This window comes from Clarias gariepinus, chromosome 2 (genome assembly GCF_024256425.1).
Source record: "Clarias gariepinus isolate MV-2021 ecotype Netherlands chromosome 2, CGAR_prim_01v2, whole genome shotgun sequence".
In the NCBI taxonomy this organism is placed as follows: domain Eukaryota; kingdom Metazoa; phylum Chordata; class Actinopteri; order Siluriformes; family Clariidae; genus Clarias; species Clarias gariepinus.
The window spans coordinates 3927355-3950267 of NC_071101.1; the positions used below are offsets into that span (position 1 = coordinate 3927355).

The 22913-nt window shown below is 39.0% G+C and overlaps 1 protein-coding gene and 1 long non-coding RNA gene across 2 annotated transcripts; both read left to right on the forward strand.

Annotated features, from left to right (window-relative positions):
* Positions 1-1888: 1888 nt before the first annotated feature.
* Positions 1889-15262, forward strand: LOC128511523 (uncharacterized). The gene is made up of 5 exons (XM_053484421.1): positions 1889-2045; positions 2831-2924; positions 10921-11002; positions 13744-14091; positions 14916-15262. The coding sequence occupies exons 1-5, from the start codon at positions 2035-2037 to the stop codon at positions 15260-15262; spliced, it is 882 nt and encodes a 293-aa protein (XP_053340396.1). The 5' UTR covers positions 1889-2034.
* A 751-nt stretch (positions 15263-16013) lies between these two features.
* Positions 16014-17281, forward strand: LOC128506517 (uncharacterized). Its single transcript, XR_008355715.1, has 3 exons — positions 16014-16043; positions 16264-16296; positions 16695-17281. It is a non-coding gene; the product is annotated as an uncharacterized LOC128506517 (long non-coding RNA).
* Positions 17282-22913: the final 5632 nt, after the last annotated feature.

Genomic DNA, 22913 nt, shown 5'->3' on the forward strand with positions numbered 1-22913 from the left:
CACTGAGAAGTGTTTGATCTCACAATGGATTTAAAATGAAGTGATGCTTTATTGTAAATTAACACTTATATTGCTCCAAATTACACATCATCATGGATCATGGCTCTGGTGTACTGAGAAAACTTTCTACCTTGATGGTGTCCAAGCTCTAGTGAAACACTGGGACAAGTGCATTAGTGTATCAGGGGATTATATAGAGAAATAAAGGGAGTTTTTACTCTTAGAACTGTGTTCTGTTATTCTGGACTGTTACCAAAAGTCCCACTTTGACTTGAATGCTACTTGCAAAAAATATTGAAATAGATGTGACATAAGGATGAGAGAATGCAAACAGGACAAAGTGGTAAATTACATTTTAGGAGCAGAGTGAGATTATGAACAACTTAAATATCTACTGTATAAGTAACATCTTCATCTTCACAATAGTCCATTCCTCAGCCCCGTCTCCCAGCAACTACACCCCATCATCTCTACAACCACTCTTGGCCTTTCACTGGTTTCATCACATATTTAACCTAAGCCTGATTCCTGTGTCCAAAAATAAAGACCCATGCACACCAATTACATGTTCTAATTAACATGTTCCAATTAACATGCAGTTTATTTACAGTTCACAAGGTTAATTTGATCTGAAGCCGAGGTTGTTTCATTGCACTCAGTCATACACTTTTATATAAGTATTGTGGAGGCAAGTGCAAATTTGTCATAGTCTAGTCCCAAATCGGAAAAAATGTAATTTTGGAAAAAAGCATTGGTAGGATCCCATAGAAAAGAATTAGTGATGGTCTGGTCCAACACGGCCTGATTGCTCCACCAGTAAGACTCACATTAATTTACAAAGTATTTCTGCTTCCAAAAATATAGTTTTAACTATTAGTATTACTGAAGTGTACTAGATTTTTATTTTACTCCTGCATTTTCACATATTTGTCTGACAGCATTCTTTAAAAATTATATAATTTTATATTATTTGACTAAAAGATTATTTATATATTACTAATGTTAAAGCAGGACAAAGATCAGAGGGAATCTTGTGTATTTTAGTTTATCTAGTGTTTAGTTAATAAAGGCTGTGTTTAAATACCAGTCATAAAGTAAAATCAAAGACTGGGGAAGATTATATACTAAGACCATAATGTTTTTTTCTTTTCTTTTTGTTTTCCACCTTAATTGGACATATATACATATTTCACCAGCTCACACAGATGAGTCAGTATTATTATTATTATTATTATTATTATTATTATTATTATTATCACCCTGCTCCCTGAAGCCTTATACATTTATTTGCTCTTATTGAGGTCTTTATCATCCATCTGTTGTCTATTTATGTAAGAAAGGGTGTGTGTGTGTGTGTGTGTACTACAGGATTTGAGATGTTGAGTGTGGTCGCTAGTGCAGATATTTGGGTTGCCAGATAATATCAGTAAACCCGCCACATCCCTAAACCTATATTAATAAAGAACTGATCCAGTACTACAGTGGGTGTAAAATGTGATTTTCATCTTAATCTGAGTGATTGTGTGACTTTGGTCATCACACTGTCATTACCTATGGAGTGAAATCAGAGTCAGAAGAACTTCAACCTGAGTGTGTTATACTTTAGAAACACATTTATAATACATATGTAGTGTTTAACAAGAAAACATGTGATAAATGTCATGTTTAGGGGAAGTTAATGTATTTGTACAGTTCAATAAGACAAGAAAATAAACACATGATAAAATGTCAGGACAGAAATATTAGTGTTTCTCAACAGACTTATCTTTTCAGTGTTCGAATTAGAGCGTAACACCGAGATCTGGCAACTTCATTGTAGTTTCCCGCGTGCGGTTTACTGGTGGTGCAGTATAAAAGGACACAGTCCCGCTGTAGAGACACACACACACACTCCTCCACCCGGAGAGCTGCTGCTGTAAGTGTGTGTGAAGTTGTGAAGGAGAGGAAACTCGGATCTGCTTGATGTTTTGTTGAAGGATTTGTGTAACTTTAATGTGATGATGTGATTTAAAGTGTAAACACAGTGTCTGAGACATGAAGAGAGGGTGAGTGTGAACTTTATATAACTCTATAAACTCTATATCACAGCTCTTACACAACTCAGAACTTCACTTAGTGCACTAATTACACAACACTCATAGAGTTTAGATATTCATTCAGCAGTTACATACAGTATATTCAACATTAATCATAAATAGAAACAGTAAACACATTCTAGCTGCTTCCACAATATTGTGTTTAACTACAGAAATGCTGTAAAGGAACATCAAAGTCAAGCAAACTGTCAATCATCTACAGAAACACTCTGAATTATGGCATTAGATTAGATTAGATTAGATTAGATTAGACTAAACTTTATCACTGCACATTTTCGGTACGAGGCGTCAGAATCCAGTTATCATCTAACCAGAAGTGTCACTCAGCAGCTCACAGAGAAGGAGTTCTGTACAATGAGAACAATGATTATAGATGATGAAGTGGAGGAAGATATTGTAGACCAGGGTTATGATATTGTGGTTTAAGAAGGTTATAAATGTGTGTGTGTGTGTGTGTGTGTGTGTGTGAATTGTTAGAGTGGAATGTAGGAGGGTATTATATACAATATGTGTAACAGTTATAAATAGTCCAGTCCTGAGTGTGTACATATATAAGACAATATACGGTATATTTCTAATGTCTTTAATGTCTCTGAATGTCTCTCTAATCTCATGCGTACTTCATCTGCAGTGCTACTGCTCTGTGTTAGTGCTCCATGTACTGTATTAGTGTGATAAAAATTTAGAAATACTGAGTAATAATAAGGTGGAATGGTGTCGCCTTGCACCTCCAGGTTCCAGGTCCGATTCCCGGCCCGGCTCGATTCTCTGTGTCTCTACGTGCATGGATTTTGCATGTTCTCCCTGTGCTTCATGGGTTTCCTCCAGGTACTCCAGTTTCCATCCAAAGACCTGCAGATTAGGCTAACTGGTGTTCCCAAATAGCCCATATTGTGTGAATGAGTGTGTGAATGAGTGTGTGAATGAGTGTGTGAATGAGTGTGTGTGTGCCCTGCGATGGATTGGCACCCGTCCAGGGTGTACCCCGGCTCGTGCCCTAAGCCTTGGGATTACTATGACCTGGTGACCTCTAGTCATTTGTAATAATTGCAGAGGTCGTCTCTAATTTTAATGCTGCAAATGACCTCCATATTTTGACAAATACTAAGGTCTTATGATATTAGTGGTCTTGATTTGGCCAGGATTTGTCAGGGTCGTAGATCAGTTTTTCAAGGTTTTTGTTTCCTGTGCACCTGTTTATCCATCTTCTGTAGAAGATAGAGGCTGCGTTTGGAATGCTTTGAAAGTATTTTGGGTTCTGGATCATATAGAGATACACAAGACAACAATACACTGTACAGAAAAAAAGAGCTGAAAACTATCAAAAAGAATGAATAGATAGAGATGGATGAGATGTATAGAAGCATGCTGTAAACACTCCTCGATTTCTATCATACAGCTCGACCTACTGTATCATGACAAGAGATTTCCAAATAGTAGCCTATCCAAAATAGTGCACAATTAAGAGGCGGTTCAAGTCATATTTAGTGGTTAATGAGTTAGAAACAAATCAAGTAAAAAGCATATAATGTTAAGCCTTGTTGTTTTATCCTATCCAGGACATAAGTCAGTAAATTTGAGTAAAATCGCACGATTTGCTTCTCCTATGTGTACACAGCACACAGAATTCAGATGTGTGTGTATGTTTGTGTGTGTTGGGGGTCGTGCTTAAGGAGGTTCCATAGGCCGTGGCAGATGGCCTCCTCTGTGTCTGTAGGCCACGCCTACAAGGGCAAGACATAGATATTATATCCTGTACCAACACATTTTCTTAAACAGATAATACCAGCAATAACAGAACCCCTGTTGAGAATAATCAATTCAAGTTCAAGTCGGCTTTATTGTCACGTCAACCATTTACAGTTAGTACACAGTGAAACGAAACAACGTTCCTCCAGGACCAAGGTGCTACATGCAACATAAATTTACAACAAATTAAAAGAAAAACCAAACTAGCTAACTAAGAGGCCTAGTCAGCTGGCTAGCAGAGACAAGACAGATTGACCTTACACAAATTACAACATAAATTAACAAAAACTAACTATCTAGGGAAGACTATCTACAGGAGTGTGAAGTGTGTGTGAGAGGGGTGTGTCCGATCAGCCACAATGCTGGTGGCTTTACAGATGAAGCGTGTGGTGTAGATGTCTTCAATAGAGGGGAGAGAGACCCCGATGATCTTCTCTGCTGTCCTCACTATCCGCTGTAGGGGTTTGCGGTCTGATATGGCACAATTCCCAAACCAGACAGTGATGCAGCCGCTCAGGATGCTCTTAATAGTTCCTCTATAGAAGGTGGTCAGGATCGGTGGTGAAAGCTGGGCCTTCCTCAGTCTTCTCAGAAAGAAGAGACGCTGTTGGGCTTTCTTGTGTAGGGAGCTGGTGTTGAGGGACCTGCTGAGGTCCTTCTCCAGGTGGACGCCCAGGAATTTGGTGCTGTCGACAGTCTCCACAGAGGAGCATCGATGCTCAGCGGAGAATGGTCATGTCTTTCTAAAGTCAACAACCATCTCAAATTCAAATTCAAATTTTATTTGTCACATACACAGTCATACACAGTACAAAATGTAGTGAAATGCTTAATGCTCCTTTGTCTTGTCAACATTCAGAGACAGGTTGTTGTCTTTACACCAGTCCGTTAGCCTCTGCACTTCCTCTCTGTATGCTGACTCGTCGTTCTTGCTAATGAGACCCACCACAGTCGTGTCATCAGCGAACTTAATGATGTGATTTAAACTGTGTGTTGCTACACAGTCGTGAGTCAGCAGTGTGAACAGCAGGGAACTGAGCACACAGCCTTGTGGGGCCCCAGTGCTCAGTGTGGTGGTGCTGGAGGTGCAGTTACCGATATGTACTGACTGAGGCCTTCCGGTCAGAAAGTCCAGGATCCAGTTGCAGAGGGGGGTGTTCAGGCCCAACAGGCTCAGCTTCCCGATCAGTTGTTGGGGGATGATAGTGTTGAATGCTGAGCTGAAATCTATGTACAGCATTCGAACGTATGTGTTCTTTTTGTCCAAGTGTGTGAGGGCAAGATGGAGTGTAGTAGAGATGGCATTGTCCGTTGAGCGGTTAGGACGGTACGCAAATTGCAGTGGGTCAAGTGAGGGGGTCTTGATGTGTCTCATGACGAGCCGCTTGAAGCACTTTATGATGGTGGGAGTAAGTGCCACTGTTGAGTCTGGTTCCTCTCAAGGTTTCTTCCTATTACCATCTCAGGGAGTTTTTCCTTGCCACTGTCGCCCTCGGCTTGCTCACCAGGGACAAACTGACCATTTTGATTCATACACATTCACATTTCATACAAACTTAAATACTTCTTTTGATTCTGTAAAGCTGCTTTGCGGCAATGACAATTGCTAAAAGCGCCATACAAATAAAATTGAATTGAATTGAATTGAATTTTCCACTAATTCCCTACTGTTCATTGCGCCCAATATTTGTTCATATGTGTACAACATGAACACAAACTCAAAATCCTCCAGTTTCATTATGAAGCCTTTGGCAGCATCTAATGTGTCATCATCCATGCTCTCATCCTGGGTAATCTTCTCAAAAGTCTGCAGGAGGCCATCATAATTGTTGAAATTCCATTGAGTAGGAGCGTTTTTGTGCAATCTTGAAGACTCTGCAGGTGTTCATGATTGCCCAGAAAAAGGATGTCAAGAAAAGACATTCTTTTTGTGAACTTTGAAAAAAAATGTGGTGAACCCAGAGAGAGATGCAAAAAATATTCTTGACTCAGGCAAACATTTAGCACCTTGGGACAACACCAGGTTCAGTCTGTGTGCATAGCAATGCACAAACTCTGCACTAGAGACTATTACTTTAACTTTGGCCTGAAGGCCATTAAAGATAAAGCAAAGACAGCAGCCCCATCGTAGGTTTGTGCTACAAGTTTTTCTCTAAAGCTGTGGCCCTGCATGTTCTTGTTTAAAACTTTAAACACAGACTGAGCATCTCTACCCCTGACACATCCAAAAATCCAATGAAGCACTCTTGAATTTTACCTGCACTATCCACATATCTAACAATGACAGGTCAGTTGCTTCATCCACCTGCCATGCAAAAAAGGAGCAGTCTGAATTTCATCTTTTATATGATCAGAAACAGTGGCTGCGAGAACAGAGATCAAGTCATTTTGGATTGAGTGGGACATCCCAGAAAACACAGCTGATGACTGAAATTGTGTGGCCAAGACAGAGTCATATTTAGCTATGTTTCTGTAAATTCCCTGTAATTCAATTCAATTCAATTCAATTTTATTTATATAGCGCTTTTAACAATGGTCATTGTCTCAAAGCAGCTTCACAAAGATAAAAGAAATTCATAAAAAAAATATATATATATATCTTCTTTGTCTTTCGGCTGTTCCCTTTCAGGGGTCGCCACAGCGAATCATCTGCCTCCATCTAACCCTATCCTCTGCATCCTCTTCTCTCACACCAACTAACTTCATGTCCTCTCTTACTGCATCCATAAATCTCCTCTCCTCATTTATATATATATATATATAAAATAAAATAATAATAAAATAATAATAATAATTTGTGTATGTGTGAGAAAAATGTGTCTAGATAATAACGAGATGAATGAATGAAATTTCTCTGATGAGCAAGCCAAGGGTGACGGCGACAGTGGCAAGGAAAGACTCCCTGAGATGGTAATAGGAAGAAACCTTGAGAGGAACCAGACTCAACAGGGAACCCATCCTCATCTGGGTGATAACAGATAGAGATGATATAACACCATGTGTGTTATGCAGCTGAAAGTACAATATAACAGAAATTCTTTAAATTAACATGAAGTCCAGTTCAACATAGGGATGAGTCAGTAGGTGCAGAGGGCAGATGGGATCTGGATCACTGGGAGCACAGGAGCAGGATGTGTAGCTCCAACCATAATAAGGCAGAATTCAGCTGGAGCTGGTCCTTCTCTGGATGCCTCAGGATCCTCGCAGGGTTGGCCTTTGTCTACTGAAGCTGGTACAATCACCAGATGCCTCAGGATGGGTAGAAAAGTACAGAACAGATGGAGAGAATTAGCGTAGTTGCCATTCAGGATAGATGTACTGGAATATGAGGTTATGGGAAGAGTCACGTGTATGCCAGATTAAAGAGATGCGTCTTAAGTCTACTTTTAAACTGGGAAACCGTGTCTGCTCCCTGAACACTGTCTGGAAGGCTATTCCAAAGTTTTGGAGCTAAATATGAAAAGGCCCTACCCCCTTTTGTAGATTTTGAAATTCTGGGAATTACAAGAAGTCCGGAGTTTTGTGATCTTAAGGAGCGTGGTGGATTATAGCGTTTCAGAAGACTGGTTAGGTATGTGGGAGCTAAACCATTTAAAGCCTTGTATGTAAGTAATACTATTTTGTAATTAATTCTAAACTGAACAGGTAGCCAGTGCAGGGATGATAATATTGGGGTTATATGATCATATTTTCTGGATCTAGTGAGAACCCTGGCGGCTGCATTTTGGACTAACTAAAGCTTGTTTATTGAGGATGCAGGACAACCACCTAGTAATGCATTACAATAGTCCAGTCTGGAGGTCATGAATGCATGAACTAGCTTTTCTGCATCAGATACGGATAAGATGCTCCTAAGTTTGGCAATATTTCTAAGATGGAAAAAGGCTGTTTTTGTGATATTGGAAATATGATTTTCAAAGGACAAGTTACTGTCTAATATTACGCCCAGGTCTCTTACTGTTAAGCTAGTAGTAACAGTACATCCTTCTAAACGCAGGCTGAATTGTGAAAGCTGTTGTGTGCTGGTTTTTGGGCCGATGAGCAATATCTCTGTCTTGTCTGAGTTTAGTAAAAGGAAGTTATTGGTCATCCAATCTTTTATGTCCTGGACACACTCGGTTAATCTAGACAATTTAGTTATTTCATCTGGTTTTGTTGAGATATATAATTGGGTATCATCAGCATAACAATGGAAACTAATCCCATGTCTTCTAATGATGTTACCCAAGGGAAGCATGTATATTGAGAACAGCAGAGGTCCTAAAACTGACCCTTGTGGGACCCCATATTTCACTGGCATTACACCAGACAGTTCTCCATTTAGATCTACAAAATGGTATCGATCAGACAGGTATGATCTAAACCATTTTAATGCCTGTCCCTGAATACCTATGTGATTTTGTAAGCGATCCATGAGAATATTATGATCTATAGTGTCGAATGCAGCACTAAGATCAAGCAAGACTAGAATTGAGGTGCAGCCTTGGTCCGAAGCTAAAAACAAGTCGTTTGCAATCTTAACTAGTGCAGTTTCTGTACTATGATGGGGCCTGAAACCTGATTGAAATTCTTCAAGGATATTGTTTTCCTGCAAAAATGTGCATATTTGAGCTGATACTACTTTTTCTAATATTTTTGATATAAAGGGAAGGTTTGAAATCGGTCTATAATTTGTTAATTCATTTGCGTCCAAATTAGATTTTTTAAGAAGCGGCTTAATAACTGCCAACTTGAAAGGTTTAGGGACGTGACCTAGATATAATGAAGAATTAATAATGTTTAAAAGTGGCTCTCCAACCGTATGCATCACTTCTTTCAAAAATCTGGTTGGGATTGGATTTAACAGGCACGTTGCTAAATTAGCTGAGGTGATAAGTTTATAAAGCTCTTCCTGTCCTACACCTCTAAAGCACTGAAAAACTAAATGTGAAACTTTAGACTGAACTAGATCATGAGATACTATTAGGGGTTGAACTTCCGTTATTTTCTTCCTCATGCTATCGATTTTTTCATTAAAGAAGTCCATAAAATCTTTACTACTAAAATGTTGTGGAGTACTCTCTGCAGGCATCTTAGGTTTTGTTAGGCGGGCTACTGTACTAAATAAGAACTTGGGATTGTTTTGGTTTCTTGCTATCAGTTGGCTAAGATGCTCGGTCCTAGCAGTTTTTAGAGCCTGTCTATAGCTGCACATACTGTCTTTAAACGTAATTTGAAAAACTTCTAATTTAGTTTTTCTCCATTTTCGCTCGAGGTTACGAGTTGCTCTCTTTAGGGTGCGAGTATGATTATTGTACCAAGGAGCAAGTGTTTTATCTCTGACTTTTTTTAATCTGATGGAAGCAACAGTGTCTAATGTACTGGTAAAAATAGTACCCATGCTGCTAGTCATTTCATCCAGATCGTCTGCATTTTGGGGTCTTATAAGAATTTGAGACAGATCCGGCAGATTACTCGTGAATCTGTCTTTAGTAGTCGGATTCATATTTCTAACAAATTGATAACGTGGGGAGACACAGTTAATCTGTTCTACGGGTAGAGTATATATCAAGAGGTGATGATCTGTTATATCATTACTTTGAGGTAAAATCTCTATATTAGAGACATCTATACCATGAGATATAATTAAATCTAGCGTCCCCTTATATGCTGATTCACTACTCTCATCATGCCCCCTGAATGCCAGCTCCTGGCAGCCAAGCAAGGAAATCACATCAATTAGGCGGTTTAGCCCCTAGACAGGTAGCCCCTGTTTTTTTTCTTTCTGTTTCATTATGTTTTACCACTTGAATGCGAAGACCCTCATTGATTGCATGTTCAAACCTGACCCTGCCCAGACAACTTAACCTTGCACGTGAACTCACATGTTCTTTGCACTTTTCATGCCTTTTGTATGCCCTGTCAAAGTAACCCAGATCTCCAAAACCCACGTTTGACCAAACACATCCCATTCCCTAAGAAGGTTTCATCAAGAGGCATGGGCAACAGTACATTTTCTTTGTCACAGCACTTCTAGTCAACCAGTTCACCTTGATATACCAGGAGAGCTGAAAAGACCTGTTATTTTTTCCAGATTTGCACCAGATCAATCTTGGGCATTGGTTTGCCCTGCCGTTTAATTCTGAGTCTCTCCTCGTAAGGAAGACTACTAAATGGTTTTGCCAAAAGCAGGTCAACAATATTAGCACCATCTTCGTCTGCCATTATGCACAGCTTGCTAATTGACTAGTTTCCCCTTCCATAAGCCACTTTAATTATATGAACTAACTTTACAATGCTGAAACAAGGAGCAAAGTCAAGAACGCCATAAATTTAAAGAATGATTTGTACAAACAAAAATGGTTTATATCACCAGCAAACAATACAGAGTGCAGCAATTCGTCGTACCACTTCACCTGCAAATCTGCATTGGACTGAACTCGAATCTCTGATGTGCTGATGTATACTTAAGACATGCTGTCAATCAAAAAAGGGTTCCGCCCTTTAAACAGCTCCTCCAATCATCATGCAGCAGCCCAGCGTCCTGGCCCGCCTACTGTTCCATTTACTCCCAGAGAAGCTGAGCTTCCCTGGAAGTGACGATTTTGGTGCATTTATCCAATCACCGTCCAGCTTTTCTGCAGTGAAAAAAAGCTCCTCTGTGCTGCCCATAGAGATCCAGTGAAGCTGGGCTTCAGGAGGGTTTAACGCGCTGTGCTGCACAAAAATGTATGACAAGAAAATCACGTCAAACAATCTACAATAAATAACTGATTCTGAACGAGCTAGTCATAAAGTTGAACGCGTTCTTTTATTAAAATCAATATAAATACAACAGTGCATATATGATTATTTATTTTCTGACATAGTAGAGGAAGCTGATCTTCCCTTGTAGTCTTAGAGCAGCCGCCACTGCTATAGATCTATAATAAAAGTTAATTTTTTTTCAATTGTCCAGGTGTCTGGTTACAGTTGATCTCATTGAAGTTTTTGTGTATTGACCTGTTACACTACAAAACTTAAAAGTACAATATGAAATGTTCCTTAACAACTATCACTTTTTTATTATCTGTATTTGTTTGTCTGTTTGTTTCAGAAAATCTTTACACACTCTACAGGAGTCTCAGACATCATGACCCTCCTGTACATTTATATCTTATTTCTGGCTGCCGGTGTGGGTAAGTGACCAGGATCTACAAAACCAACAAAACTAACACATGTTAAATTCAAATTCAAATTTAAATTCAAATTTTATTTGTCACATACACAGTCATACACAATACGGTATGTAGTGAAATGCTTATACGACCGCCTGTGACCTTAAAATTTTAAAAAACAACTGACAAGAAATAAGAAAGAAATGGAAAAACAAGCAAGAAATAAATAAATAGTTTAACTATAAGAAGTTAGACCAAAATATAAAAGTTTTCAAAATATATAAGAAACATAAAACTCTTCCATACAAGAATGAATGAAAAATGTCCAGAAGTGTGCAAATGAGCATTGTGAGTGCAAGTGTGCAATATGCAAAGTGTGTGCAATATGCAAAGTGTGTGCAATATGCAAAGTGTGTGCAATATGCAAAGTGTGTGCAAATGTTGCAATGTGTGTGCAAATGTGCAGTGTCCATGGTTGTCCGGTCTACAGTGTATTGGGGTGTGTGCACAGAAACAGTAAATAATGACCATGAGTGACCATTTCTTTGCAATGTTGCAAAATCACGGAGATGATTAGTCCTGTGTTGTGTTGTGGTTGAGAGCCCTTATCGCCTGCAGGAAGAAGCTCCTCCTCAGTCTCTCTGTGTTGGCCTTCAGGGAGCGGAAGCGCTTCCTGATTGCAACAGAGAGAAAAGTCCATTGTTGGGGTGGCTGAGGTCCTTCACGATCTTCCTGTCCAGCACCACTTGCTGTAGATCAAGTGCAGATCAGGGAGCTCAGTGCGGATGATGCACTCAGCCGAACGCACGACCCTCTGTAGAGCTCATCTGTCTTGCATGGTGCTGTTCCCGAACCAGGTTAAGATGTTTCTAGGATGCTCTCTATGGTGGTGATGGTATGGAGGTATCGGAAGCTGTCCCTCTCTCCACTGGGCTCTCGTTGATGATGGGGGTGTGGTAGTTCCTCTCCTGCTTTGTGCTAAAGTCCACTATCAACTCCTTTGTCTTGGTGACTTTCAGGAGGAGATTGTTCCTCTGGCACCAGTTCTCCAGATTTCCAACCTCCTCCAGGTAGGCTGTCTCGTCGTTGTCAGAGATCAGGCCCACCACGACAGTGTCGTCAGCAAACTTAATGATGGTGGTTGTGTTCGTAGTGGCTGTGCAGTCATAGGTGTACAATGAGTACAGCAGGGGGCTCAGAACACAACCCTGGGGGGCTCCAGTGCTGAGAGTGAGAGAGGCTAAGACATGTCCGCCCATCCTTACGTGTATAGAGGATATGAGAGATTGCATTGTCTGTGGAACGGTTCGGGCGGTATGCAAACTGTAGTGGGTCCAGTGTGTCGGGTAGTGATGAAATTATGAAGTCTCTGACCAGCCGTTCAAAGCACTTTATCACTACTGAGGTGAGGGCTACAGGGCGATAGTCATTAAGAGAAGCAGGATGAGGTTTCTTTGAAACATGAACAATGATGGACTCTTTGAAGCATGTGGGGATCATCGACTGAGATAAGGAGAGGTTAAATATCTCTGTGAACAGGTGCTAGTTGGTCTGCGCAGGCTCTGAGAATACAACCGCTTCCGTAAACACGCTGACGTCATCGGAGCTGTTTCTGAACATGTCCCAGTCTGCGTCATCGAGTGCGTCCTGTAACGCGGCCTTCGATTGGTCCGTCCAGCGCGTGACCTCCCTCTGAACCGGAACTCCATGTTTCAGCCTTTGTTTGTATTTTGACATGAGGAAGATGGCTGCGTGGTCAGATTTCCCAAACGGTGGACGAGATTGTGCCTTGTAGCCGTCTTTGATTGTCATGTAGCAGTGGTCCGTGTCCTTTCACCCCTGGTGGGGCAGGTGATGTGCTGATGTAAATTCGGTGCTGCGTGTTTGAGGTTGGCACTGTTAAAGTCCCCTGCCACAATAAGCGCAGCGTCCCGGTGTTGTGTCTGGTGCTTTGAGTGCCTCATGCAGCTTGCATAAGGCAGTGTCCGTGTCCGCTTGTGGTTGAATATAAACGGCACTGATTATGACTGATGTAAACTCCTGAGAAAGGTAAAAAGGACGACACATGATGGAGAATAGTTTCAGGTTTGGTGTGCAGGATGGTGTGAGAGGAACAACGCTCACGCTGTTGCACCAGCTGCTGTTCACCATTAAACACACACCAACTCCCCTTGACTTCCCCGAGTCCTGCGTCCTGTCCATGCGGTGAACCGAGAAAAACTTGGCCGGCTGGATGGCATGGTCCGGCACCGCTGGGTTCAGCCATGTCTCGGTAAAGCAGAGGAGATTGCAGTCCCGAATGTCTCTCTGGAACTTTATCCTGGCCCTGAGGTCATCGAGCTTGTTCTCCAGTGACTGGACGTTGGCGAGCAGGATGCTAGGCAGAGGTGTGCGGTGTGCACGGGCTCTCAGACTGTTCATGATGCCGGCTCGTTTCCCTCGGGGCCGCCGCTTCGCGTCGCGTCGCGTCGCGTCCATTGTTCTCCCTTAGGATCTCGCTCGGCCAGCTCGGATCCGGAGTTAAAAATGACGAATTGTAAGTACATTGTACACCAATAGAAACGAGAGTGTCTCTATCATACTTAAAGTACTCAATAGTGATGAGTTTGCCGGTTTAAAGTTACTGGAAATTACCTTAAAATACAAAAATAATGAAAAGTATGTCGGAGCAGTCGTGACGGCAGCTGAACTCACCGTCGCCATCTTGTATCAATAAATACAATAAAACTATGTTACAAATCATTGTAATGTTTATCCAACAGACTTCATCAGTGCAGTTCCTCACATTACTGTATCTGCTCTAATGGGTTCCACAGTCGTCCTGCCGTGTGAACTGACTAATAATTTCACCCAAACATCAGTTATTCAGTGGCGCACTGATGATGAGGATGTGTTTGAGCGAAGCAGTGATGGTACGTATGTGGGTGAAGGATATGAGGGTCGTGTGGATATTCCTGAAGACGAGCTTCATAAAGGAAACTGTTCCCTGGTGTTAAAGGACGTCAGTGTTACTGATGATGATTTCTACAGAACCTTTGTGGTGAAACATGTGGACAAAAGTAACACAGACATAGAACAGGAAATCTACAGTGTTACACTCTCAGTCATTGGTAAGTAAAATTTGTTTAGCAACATCTAAATTTGTTAAAATATTTCTGAATATATTATTTAAATCTAATACGTGTGGAAATTAAAGGGCTGACTTTATTTTTTAGAAATTTTGATAGAAAGTTCCCAGAAGAAGTCTGGTTGAGATCAGAGGTTTACATCAGGACTGAGCTCCTGCAGGACAGTTTAAACACATCAACAGGAGGGTTTTTACCTCCATGTGTGTGTGAGCAAGCGGTCAGATATTAAACTCATATGATAACCACAGATGGAAAGAGTGGTAGAATCATAAAGATGTTTATCAGGGGATTAGGAAGATAATCTTGATGTTTGTACAGAGTACAGTTTACAGCCTGCTTGGCTTCGATCATTAAATAAAAAGTAGATTTAAATAATTTTGTGTAATAATAAACACTAGATTTACTAAAGTAAAGAGATTTTATTGTTGTTGTACTAATGTAATGAATTTTGTGTGGTAGGTCTGAGAGACCAGCAGTAATAAAGAAAATTTAAGAATAAACAAAAGATAATATAAAAATAACATTATATACAATGGAATATATGTGCAGTGGGACTTTGTAGTCCTGTTTGCACAAAGGTGAATACAACTCCCTTACGACTTTACATTATACTGTTACTGTTACATTCATCTCTTTTTGTCATGAAAATCAGAAAAAATACATTTATATTTAATTTGCTTTGGTTATATCTGTTGTTTTAGCAGCTGTGTGATGAGCATTTAGTTTTTACGAAATCAATAAAAACATAATGTTTCTAATGTAAGATCGTTTCCTGAACATTTTTTTTCTATTGAATGTCTCTTCAGGCATTCAGGTATCAGCTCCAGTGGGTTCCACCGTCGTCCTGCCGTGTGAATGGAGGAATCTGTCCATCCAAACACCTCATGTGGAGTGGTCTATTGACCGTGAGGTTGTGTTTGAGCGACAGGGTAAAGAGACATTTCAGGGTGAAGGATATGAGGGTCGTGTGGACGTTCCTGAGGACGAGCTGCTTAAAGGAAACTGTTCACTGGTGTTGAAGAACATCAGTGGTACTGATGAAGCTGAGTACAGAAGCTCCACGTACATGGTGAAACACAAAAAAACTGTCTTGGTCCAGAAAGTTCAACTCTCAGTCTATGGTAAGTTAATTAATCTCAGATACAGAGTCTGACACAAAGTTTATAATGACTGGAAAGGTATTACAGTTGCAAGAAAAAGTATGTGAACCCTTTGGGATTAAGTGGAGTTTTGCATAAATTGGTCAAAAATGTGCTCTGCTCTTCATCACAACAATAGAAAAACAGTCTACTTAAAATAATACAACACAAACATTCTATGTTTTCATGTTTTTATTGAACATAACATGTGAACATTCACAGTGCAGGGTGGAAAAAGTATGTGAACCTTTTGGATTAATAACTGGTTGACCCTCCTTTGGCAGCAATAATTTAAGTTGTGATTTAAATACAGTTCAGAGCACATTTTATGACCAATTCATGCAAAAATCCCAAAGGGTTCACATACTTTTTCTTGCAGCTGTAAGTTTACCTGAACAGCTTATTTAATGTTTGTGTGTTTCAGACTGTGTTATTTAGTTCAATACTTTTTCACAGCTAATTAAAGGTTTCCATGACTGTGTTAGATCAGCTGAGAGGGGAATCATACTCTGTATCCTGCATTTCAGTGCTGTTTTATCACACACTCATTTCGCACACACATTGTTTACTTAAGTGAGACCTAATGTAAAGTGATGCTTCTCGTGCACTCCACTGTAATGACCTGAGAAGTTACATTCCAAACCCACACCAGTAGAGGGAGCTCAGTGTGAATATGTGCATTTTAACGCAGTACTGTATGTTTAATGTGTTTAAAAAAGTAACAGATATTTAATATAGTTTATTTATCTCCTTTTTCCTGTAAAAACCGAACTGAAGAGAGATCAGCTTCCTCAGGTGAGTGAATATTAAACCTTATTGAAGTATTTCATTTACTTTGATGTTCAGAGACTTTATGAGTAAATTATACACAATAAACACGATTATGTGACTAATGACAAAACATTTAAATTAATGAAAGTGTACAATTGTTACCTGAATATAAATGAACTGTAATCATGCTAAAATAAAACAATCATATACAGTAAAGATCTAAAAATGTCTTTTCCCTCTGAAGACAACATTGAAGAGAGTTCAGATAAAAACTCTGGTGAGTGAATATTAAGCTTTAATATTATTTTGTTGTACAGCTCACTGATGGAAACATCACCTAATTATTTGATTATATGAATGAGTGATAACACATAACCAATACGAGATGTAACAAGAAAAAGTATTTACACCCTGAAATATACACTTACACTCTACAGTATATGTAAATAAATGATGAATAACAAGAAATATAAAAAAACAACTGACTTGACATTTTACATTAATGTCACCATTTATTTGTAAGCTGTGTGTTTGTGTTTGTGTGTGTGTGTGTGTGTGTGTGTGCGCGCATTGTTCACTAACCTTAAAAATATAAAGATATTACAAAATTTAAACTGAAACCTATAATAACATTCATGATTTAATTTCATTAAGAGTGACATTTTGTCTTTGCAGATAACAGCGTGAGAAGACACTTGCTGATCCTGCTCATTTGTTTCTCTGTTTTTGTGGTATGGTTGTGTTGACTCTTATTAAACAAAAACCAAACAGTTATTCAGTAATAATTTGTTTTAAAATAGAAGCCAAGGTTGTTTTTTATCTTTACAGTAAACATTGTTCCAAACCTCACTTGAGGTTTTAGATCACGTCTATTACTGAGAAACGTTATGGTCATAACCAGTGCAATGGTTTCATTCTTTAATTAATCATTGTGCCAATCACTGAATATAATTTAAAATGTAGGGTTTAATGGTGAAAGAGCTCCTGTGATATGGCGATGGGATGGGAAGAGACATATCACAAAAGGATTTATGAGTTGCAGTGGTTTTCTTGTATAAATGATTATTTCGTATCCATCATGCATAGTGTCGACTGTACAAGCCTCTGGAGACAGTGTTATGATCTGGGGTTGATCAGCTCTAGACTCAGCAATGTTATGTGGAAATAAAATGAAATCAGCTGACGACCTGAATGTACTGAATTACCAGGTTATCACATCTATGGAGTTCTGCCACACAAATAAAATCTCCAGTTTATTTATTATTATAACAACAGTAAACTATTTCTTTATAGGATTCAAACAGGTGGGGGACAAAGTCCACAAATCCTGTACTTGAGTAAAAGTAAAATATTTATTTTTCAGGTAAAAGTAAAAGTTAAAATTTTCACAAAGATTTCTATCGAAGTACGAGTATAAAAGTAATTACCTTTAAATGTGCTTTGGACCACGCCCAGGAATCCTGTTCAAGTTCAGTTCTGGAAGAAAGTCCAGTCTTACTAATGCTGAGTTTAAGTTACACCCACCCACCCACACACACACACACACACACACACACACACACACACGAAAATGTAAGAGTTTGTATTGTTACTTCCTGTATGTAAACAAGACAAAAGGAGAATTAAGGACATAAATATGGTTGAGAGAATCACAGACAGCATACGAGAGGGAAATATTTTATATAAAACATCCAAATATAAAGCATTTATTCTTATTTGTTTAAATATATTATTCTTTCAATAGCAACAGTTAATTCAAACATGTATGACATCCTCCACATAAACAGATTTTTTTTTAAAAGTGTAATTGTTGGCAGCATTCTGTCAATAGACCATTAAAAATGGCTTCATTGGTAACTTGCTTTGGATCAACAGCAATGAATCTTTTAGAAATCTAATTATCTTTATCATGTAAAAATTATTTAACTACATCAGCAGAAATTGTGCTTTAATGCCTAATGGTTAATCCTCTTAGTTCAGTAAGATACTGTGTGACCTTCTGATCTCCAACAGTAACCCTCCTAACAAACACTGCTATAAGATCTGATCTAATCTAGAAACATCTTTACTCTTTGTGTAGATTCTCAATCACCCAGGTCGCTCGTAGTTGTAGGATTTAGTAACAACAGGTACAGTTGAGGAACACAGCATTTCTCATCTGAAAGGCTTCATCAGCTCCACCTAAATGGTTTATAGTCACAGGGTTTACATTTTGTGAGTTAATTAGACATTAATAGTTGGACATCAGCGGCATGTCTCTCAGGTACTGGTGGGTCAGGACCACAGAACTGTGTTGTTATGAAAGCACATTTTGTCCATTAGTGTGGGATTGAAACACAGTCCTGTACACGGCTCTAGGGGACACTGATGAAGAGCTTGAGGAGTGAACATGAGTGTAGAAATGATGGAAATGTTCATGAATGTTGGCTGAGAACTCTTCATTCCTGCATCACCTACAGAGAGTAAGAGAGAGAGAGAGAGAGAGAGACTGGAGCGTAGTCATGCAAAACTACAGTACTATTAAATATCAGTATTTAATTACTAATGTTTATGTAGATTATTTATGTTTTAATGGCTCAGTTCAGTTCAGCTAAGTCTAGCCTTTATTTGTCACACACACATCACTGCACAGTGAAATTCTTTATCCTTTACATATCCCAGCTTCTTGTTAGTAAACAGGGTCAGTCATTATAACCCTGGAGCAGCGGGGCCTCGACCTGCCAACCTTCTGATCCGTAACTCAAAGCCTTAACACACTGAGCCACCACCACTGCCCCAAGCACTGATAAGCACTGATAGATTAAGATGGCAGAAAATATACAGTGTGTTCTAATCATTATTTTATGCACCAGACATTGATTTTTTTGAAGAGGTTACGTCACCTGGGATCATCTTTAAATAACTCATTAAGCCAAATCATTTCAGTAACCAGTGATATTTAGAGTTTCTTTACTCTGTACAGAATTCAGACAGGTTAAACACTGACATGCATTCTTTTCCATTTTCTATTTGAACCAATGATGATGTAATGCAATGTAATATTGTTATTAAATCAATTAGAGAATATAGAAAGTGCTTAAGGATCAGGAGTAAAGGCATGTGTTTATGAAAATTATATAGCTCCTGATATCTTAAAGGGTCTTTTGGATTTGTTACTATAACAAAATGACTGGACAGCAGTGTTTATGATGGAAGCCTTTGCATTGTGTTATTGTTATTGGGAATTCCTCATATCTCACATGTAGTGTTGTGGATAAGCGAGAACACTCAAACTTCTCAATTATAATCTTTATTACAAATGAAAACCAAGATAATAAAGAAGGTTGGTATTGAATGAACACTGAAGAGCTGACCAGGATGTAAAGTTGTTTTTTTTTTTTAAAGGCCAGTTCTATTTTTTTTCTTTTTCACCACTAGATGGCACCACATCCCTTTAGATGAGCAGGTCTTAACCCTAGTCCTGGAGTCCACTGGCCTGTATGTTTTAGTCTCACTGCTCTACCACACACACTTCAAGAGACTGGCTTTACACTCTACAATTTCCAGCTCAGTTTTGTGTTACACTGTGTATAATGAAGAAGAATCATTGATCAGGAGAAGAGAGCAGTGCTGTAAGAATGTTTAATGTGACACGCTCACTGGGGATGTGATGATGGGAAAGGAAAGAAAAGTAATTTAAATTAAAAATTCAAATTTTATTTGTCACATACACAGTCATGCACAGTACAATATACAGTGAAATGCTTATACGACCGCCAGTGACCTTAAAAAAATAAAAGACTATTAATTGGAAATGAATATGAAAAAGAAAATAGAAAGTAAATTTAACTAAGAAAGAATAAAATATTTGTACAATACAAAATATACAATATATGAAAAATAAGAAAAAGCTAGCGGAACAATATAAAAAAATATAGAATTTATGGAATTTCTGTGTGGGAATGAAGTTGAATATAAATAGAAATGTCCAGGTGGTGTGCCTGAAAGTGTCATATTTAAAGTGACTTCATCGTGGAAATAAAATAGAAGTAAGTAATGTCCATGAATGTGCAGGTCTGCAGTGACCACTAGTGTCAATGAATGTCCAGAAGTAAGACCAATAATGTGTTTGCTTTGTGTTTATTTACAACATGTTCTAAAAGTTCCTAAAAGTGATTATGAGCTTCAGGAAAATCAACATAATTCCCTCTGACAAATGAGTAACCTGATAGGGCAGGAGTAGCTCAGTGGTCATTGCACTGGACTACTGATCTACTAGGCAGTGACGTCCTGATAACCAGTATTTACAGGTCATACACTATATACACTATCTGTACATTTAGGCATTTGAAAGACCCTTATCCACCAGAGTGACTTACATTATCTTTATCTCATTATACACTATCTGTAATTATTATTCATCATTATATGTCTGAGCAGTTAAAGCTTAAGCAAGATTTGAACGCAAGACCTTCAGACCCATAGTCCAATGCCTTAATCACTTAGCTATCCTTGACCCCTATACATTACATACACTATCTATACACTATCTTTATACAGTAACTATACACTATCTATACACTATTTACTGTATCTAATAACAAAAATCTTCTTTGTCTATCGGCTGTTTCCTTTCAGGGGTCGCCACAGCGAATCATCTGCCTCCATCTCTTCTCTCACACCAACTAACTTCATGTCCTCTCTCACTGCATCCATAAATCTCCTCTTTGGTTTTCCTCTAGACCTCCTGCCTGGCAGTTCCAACCTCAGCATCCTTCTACCGATATATTCACCATCTCTCCTCTGAACATGTCCAAACCACCTCAATCTGGCCTCTCTGACTTTATCTCCAAAACATCTAACGTGGGTTGTCCCTCTGATGAACTCATTCTTGATCCTATCCATCCTTGTCACTCCCAAAGAGAACCTCAACATCTTTTCTTCAGTGCCACTGTCTCTAAGCCGTAGAGCATCGCTGGTCTCACCACTGTCCTGAACACCTTTCCTTTCATTCTCACTGATACTTAACACACCTGACACTTTTCTCCACCCAGTCCAACTCGCCTGCAGAACCAAAGTCAGAAACAAGCAAAATGTCACATACAGAATAATAATGAGTTAATGATAATAAAGATCTGCTGTAACTGTGCAGTGTAACAGCAGCTTAACTCAGAGTAAAGTGCAGATGTTTGGATCATTTGATACACCACGCTGTGAGAAGAACAAACTGGTTCCTCCAGAACAAAATCCTGTTCAAGTTCAGTTCTGGAAGAAAGTCCAGTCTCACTAATGCTGAGTTCACTCTACAACACACAACTTTTAAAATGTCAAACCACAATATACTGTTACAGGAAAATAATCTTCACATCCCTCATTATTTCACTATAACAGCAGAACAAACTGTGCTTTAATACTTAATAAATAAGACTTTAGTTCAGTAACCTACTGGCTGTGACCTGCTGACAGACGACTTTATCCTTAATAACAAACACCACTATAACATCATTTAATATAGAAACACAGAAACCCCTGTAATTATGACCATCTGTGGAGATTCTCAGTCCTCACGATGATCACAGAGGTGCTGTACAGTGACGACTCGACTTGTATAAAGTTCTTCAAGATGCTTCACTTCTCCAGAATTCTTCATCAGGTCCAACTAACTGAGTGTCAGGGACATAAACTCAGTGCAGTAAACATGAGACGAGGGACAGGACCAGGATCAGTGGGTGAGGACTCTTCATTACTGCAGAGAGACAGAAATGAGTTTTAGTTATTGTATTTATTTAAAATGTGTAAACAAACAGACACAAATCCACACCCTGAAAAATATATTATTATTATTATTATTATTATTATTATTATTATTATTATTATTTAATACCACTCCCTCCTTAAAAAAACTTCCATTCCTGAAGCAGGATTAAAAAAACATCTTACTCTCACCTCTAATATTCTAAAAAAAGACTGAATAAAAAGATAAATCAGGAAAATTAAAGTGTTTTATAGAGAAGGGAAAGTGGATACTGACTCACCTGTGAGCTGATTTAATAATAATACATTTTATATTATAATGCACTTTATATTTGAAACAAATCTCAAATTCAAATTTTATTTGTCACATACACAGTCATACACAGTACGAAATGTAGTGAAATGCTTACACGACCGCCAGTGACCTTAAAAAGAGAATTAAAGCTTATAATAAGAAATAAATATGAATAAAAGAAATACGATAGAAAAAATTAAATAAAAAATACAAATAAAAAATGAACTAGGAAAAATAGAACTAAAAATAGAAATATACTGTACAAGAACATTTAAGAAAATGTGAAATTTTGATATTTTGGGGAGAAAGATGGTGTGTAAATATGCATAGAAAAAAAGTGTCTTTGTGCAATGGTCCAGAATGTAAACGTAAACATGTAGTGTAGATGTGAAGGTAGATGTGCGTGGAATTGTCCATAGTGTCCATGGATGTATAAAGATTGATTGATTGATTGTGAAAAGATTGTGTTAGTTCTGCATAGTGGTGTGGTTGAGAGACCTTATCGCCTGCGGGAAGAAGCTTCTCCTCAGTCTCTCTGTATTGGCCCTCAGGGAGCGGAATCGCTTCCCAGACCGCAACAGAGTGAACAGTCCATTGTTGGGGTGGCTGAGGTCCTTCACGATCTTCCTGGCCTTGGTCAAGCACCGCTTGGTGTAGACTGAGTGCCGGTCAGGGAGCTCGATGCGGATGATGCGCTCAGCTGATCGCACCACCCTCTGTAGAGCTCGTCTGTCCTGCATGGTGCTGTTCCCGAACGAGGTCGTGATGTTTCCCGTCAGGATGCTCTCTATGGTGCTGGAGTAGAAATTCCTGAGCACCTTGGAGGGCAGTCTAAAGTCTCTTAAGCGTCTGAGGTGGTACAGATG